Source organism: Cystoisospora suis (genome assembly GCF_002600585.1).
Source record: "Cystoisospora suis strain Wien I chromosome Unknown contig_2324, whole genome shotgun sequence".
NCBI lineage: Eukaryota > Apicomplexa > Conoidasida > Eucoccidiorida > Sarcocystidae > Cystoisospora > Cystoisospora suis.
In genome coordinates this window covers 13,152-17,682 of record NW_027155123.1, presented here as the reverse complement: position 1 = coordinate 17,682, position 4,531 = coordinate 13,152, and the positions used below count along the sequence as shown (strand labels likewise).

At 45.3% G+C, this 4,531-nt stretch overlaps 1 protein-coding gene across 1 annotated transcript in view; it reads right to left on the bottom strand.

Moving 5' to 3' along the window:
• Nucleotides 1-2,838: 2,838 nt before the first annotated feature.
• The window catches only part of CSUI_004860 (rhomboid protease rom5), a 14,685-nt gene continuing 12,992 nt past the window's right edge, over nt 2,839-4,531 (bottom strand). The window contains exon 10 of the mRNA XM_068065041.1: nt 2,839-4,053. Coding sequence (XP_067922980.1) covers nt 3,220-4,053 — 834 coding nt within the window. The 3' untranslated portion in view covers nt 2,839-3,219. The remainder of the gene's footprint in view (nt 4,054-4,531) is intronic.

Below are 4,531 nucleotides of genomic sequence, written 5' to 3'. Positions count from 1 at the left end.
CCTTTGTCTCGCAGCTAGCTGTCTGCCTACACGTATATACATGTAAATGATCTCTAGCTATCACCCAACTATTAGCTCATTGAGAGAGGGAAGTAGTAAGCCAGAGTGACTGTGAGATCTACAACTAAGCGAGCTGTGAAAGTAGTGGTGGCAGGCAGTAGAAAGGACCCAGCCGTCTAGGAAGGAAAAGATCGGGGGCGATGGTGATCAAGCGTCTCGTTCTCTATCTCTTGCTTGGGGCCCCTTGTTTATCTGGGGAAGCAACGAGAGGAATGAACGGGAAACTTCTCTCTCTCTCTTTTATTTCTTCCTCGTGCTTCCACAGGTCGAAGACATGAAGAGACAAAGGCCGCTCCCCTAGACAGGATAACAGATAGGGCCTCCTTTGAAAAACGAGAGACATGATCTATTTATGATTCCTCCTCTCCATCAAATTGCTAGGGACATCATGATAGCGCTGATATACCCTAAGAACTAACAGCCGACTCTCTATGTTGTTTCGGCTGTGAGATGATCTAACAGCAAGTCTATGAGGGGTGGTGATGCAGAGTGAATGAAGAGTGAGAAGAGAGAGAAAGCTTCTTCCATCCCTTGTGACACCACTGCGGTTCAGCGGTGAACGTAGCAGGCTCGATCGCTCGAGTATGCTTCTTTCTATTCTGCTTCTTCTATCTGCCATTCTCTCTCACTCTCTGTCTCATTCATTCACGCCTGCACTCCAGCATGCGAGAAGAAAGCGCTAGCCCAGTGTCATATCAGCAACCAACCTCACAGATTCTTTGCCTCCACCTTACTACGCAGAAGTTTATCCGAGTATAGTATAGGCAAGTCGTCTTCTCGATCTTCATTCAAAGGAGAGAAGAAAACTCTTGCTAGTGATTTTCCTCAGATAAACACATGACGAACGACAATCGATGAGCGGGACTGAGAAACGCTTTCTCTTTCTTTCTTTCTTTGAGAGCGTCGACGCCCTTTGATCTTCTTCTATAGAAAAGTGAAGCCTTCCTTAAAGGTGTGTGACAGACAATCACGAGAATACAAAGATCTTAGAGACGAACAAAAGAGAATTCTACCGTATCACATCAACATCTTCCCGTGACGGCTACCTGGTCTGAGGCTGCGCCTGTATGTATGCTATGGACACACATGGGATGAAAAATCGCTCAGAAAACAAAAACACTCACCGGGCTTTCTTGATGAGATCATCGCTCGACAAAACGCGTGATATAAAAAACCATCATCACAAATCTGCACAAAAAACAATAATACTAAACAACGGTATACACGCCACCTGGGTCTTGGTGGTGTACATACACCTCGGGGTGGTGTACGTACACCTCAATGTGGAGTACGTACACCCCGGTGTGATGTACATACAGGCGGTCTCTTGGAAACTTAAGTATTTCCGCGTTTCTGCTGTCAAATATCTAATCCATCCCCCTGCCTGAGTCCATGTTTCCTTCTTTCTTGTTTATCTCTTTCCTTCATCATCATCATCATCCTCTCCTACTTCTCCTCTTTCCTCATACACGCCAATCCGAGAGGCGTCACACCTCTCCCCGTGTGATAAAAACGTGAAAGAAGAAAGGGACGAACATACCAAATAAAACCTGTTTATGTATGAAAACACACCTGTCTTGCTTCTCCTCGTTTTCCGGCCGATCCCCAGCTATACGATCCATCCGTTCACCCGTATATCAAGGGGAACAAAAGAAAACTCAGTGAAGTATATAGTAGGCACAAACCATAGTCTGTACATCCCACCTCGCAGCTCCCTCTTCTTCCATTTCTCTTTCCTTGCGTATGTACCTACCTCCACCATACATCGTCTTAGATAGATCGATTCACATACATCATCCACAGTATATGTATCTCCACACATTTATACACATCTTCCAATTCTCTATGGCATGTGCGATATTCGAGGGGGCACCGAGGAAACGGCTCTTAATCACCACTCCCCCAGCCATCACCATCCATCCATCTACCCCTCCTGACATCCTCCTTCACCTCTTTCTCTCTCCATGTATGCCTCCTACTACCCGCTTTCTCCTCGCCTATGTTTCTTTGGGTCTCATTCTTATTCTCTTCCAAACATCTGCGTCAAGAAACACCACACCCTTCCTTCTTTTCTTCTGCTTCTTCCTTTCACCTTGAGATAGAAGAAAGATAAAAAAGACTTCTGTGATTGATGTTGGGCTGCTAGTATGCTCAGGGGGTGGATTTCACATCATGTGAGAAATAGAAATTACTTGCACTTCTGTGAAACAGAAACCAAAAGAGGAAGAAAAAGAAGAAGATAAAACCTACCTTTCAACACACTCAAACACAGAATCACTTCTTGTTCTTCTTCTTCATCTCTCTTCCTAACCTATTACACCTGCCCTTCCTTCCCCTCATCCCTCATTCTCTCTCCCTTGCCCTCGTCCCCCTCCGCTCTACAGCTTCTTCGTCTCTCTAAATATCTCCTCAGAGGCACTGTTCGTTCTCTTTCAACGCCTCCTACTATATGAAAACCTACCGACCTAGAAAAACACACAGATACAAGAACGAACGGTAAAGCTACTACATTCATATCATTTAGATCCATCCATCCCTACCTGACACAAGATCTCTCAAGTGTCTCTCCTACACAATTCATCCCTCGCAAGCGGTCTCCTCTGGAAAGATCATGAGCTTCTCCACACGAAAAACCAACGACCTCCCTTCTTGCTTCTTTACTTACTATTCACCTTTACCGCGCCTCCCTGTACCTGACTTCTGTCATCTCCCCCTGAAGTTCTCTCTCTCCCTTATGAGACGGACAGACTAGATGACACTCTTCAAGCAGGATCAAGAAGGGAGGAGCAAAATTAAAGCGGGAGTTCTATGCTGCATTTCAATTCAAAGAGGAGTTGCCTGAAAGAAGAAGATACGTCAAACAGAAGAGGAAGCGACAAAGAAGAAGGACGGCGTAGTGGTATGTTGATATTAAAATTATACTACGCCCCTCTTTCTTTCTCCTCTCTCTCTTCCAAAGGGAAGGAAGTCTATAAAACGCCTCTCTTCAACTACTAGCGAGTACAGTCAACAGCCCTACTCCTAATAAATACACAGACAACACGGAATCTCTTCAGAGATTCTTTCTTTCTTTCTTGTCTATCTCCTCGTTCTCTTCTCGTACTCTCGGCACGCTGACCATCACCGCCTTTCGATCCCTTCAGAGAAGACAGCAGCAGATTAAGGGGCGATATCTTCTTCATTCCTGCTAGGGGAACCGTAAGAGGTGAATCTTTCATAGAGATCTTTCAAGAGATCTCCCCCTAATACCCCTAGCCATGACAAAGGGGAATTGCTATTCTCTGGGGACGACGACGACGAAGGGTTCCCCGTAACCAGAGGAGAATCATCTTGATCATCCTTAAGCTTCTTCCTTCTCTCTTCTCTCTCTTCTCCTGAATCTGACATCTCTGAAGGAAGCCGACGCGAATTGCCTAATCTCAGATTCTCATCGAGCGACAAAGAAGAGCCAGGAGAAAAACCTACAGATTCAGATGAAGAAGAGACACCCGTATCCGATGGTGAAGAAGATCGCGACTTCTTTGAAGTTGGAGCAGAGAGATTCCTCGTCTTTGAGCGTGTATCTCTATTCTCATATTCTCCTTCTCTTGTTTTATCTCGATTCTTCATACCCCGTCTGATATCTCTCAACTGGGGAGATGTCGGTGAGAAAGAAGCAGAAGAGTCATCGCCTCGATCTTCAATGAAAGGAGAAGCCGGCCGATGTCCAGATACTGACTCTTCTTGCTTTGATAGAGACTGGTGCTTCAGCATCATAAGAGGCTTTCTTCCACAGTAAAGATCAGCTATATGAGATGAAGTGAAACACCAATACAGGCCCTCATTCGCTCGGATAGAATGATATCTAGGAAGCTTATCAAGAGGATAGGGCTTAACACGACAGCAATGACACCCCACGGCTCCAGACAAAGAAAAACTTCCCGGCGGATCTGTGATGCGCTCATAGAGCGATGGAACCATTAGGCATAACCAGAAGCCTATCCAATATGCTGTCTGAAGGGGAAAGAAACACACAAAGAAGAAGAACAAGACAAATTAGAAAGCACAGCATCATCACCATACAGACATAACCTCTCAACGGTAGCCATGACTTTCTCTCTATGTACAAAGATCAAAGGACACACTCCTACAGACATCTTGATTGATACACACAGATGTCTCTGTCTCTCTCTCTATGTTTAGGTATATGTATATGAGTGAGCCTTCAATCCTCTATGAAAAGATGTACAGAGAGAGATGAGGGGGAAAGTGGTCAGATAGATACAGATATACGCACGTATGTCTCTATCGATCTACTCTTCTTCGTAGAATGTCCCCTGCTTCCAGACTCTCAAAAACGACCTCGACAGCAGAAATACAGAATAAAGAGAGAGCTAGCCATGCCCCCACCCAACCCTAGCCAGTATGACTACCGCGACATGAATCGCGATACACAACACCGATTCTTTCTCTGCCCCCCCATCCTGGTAAC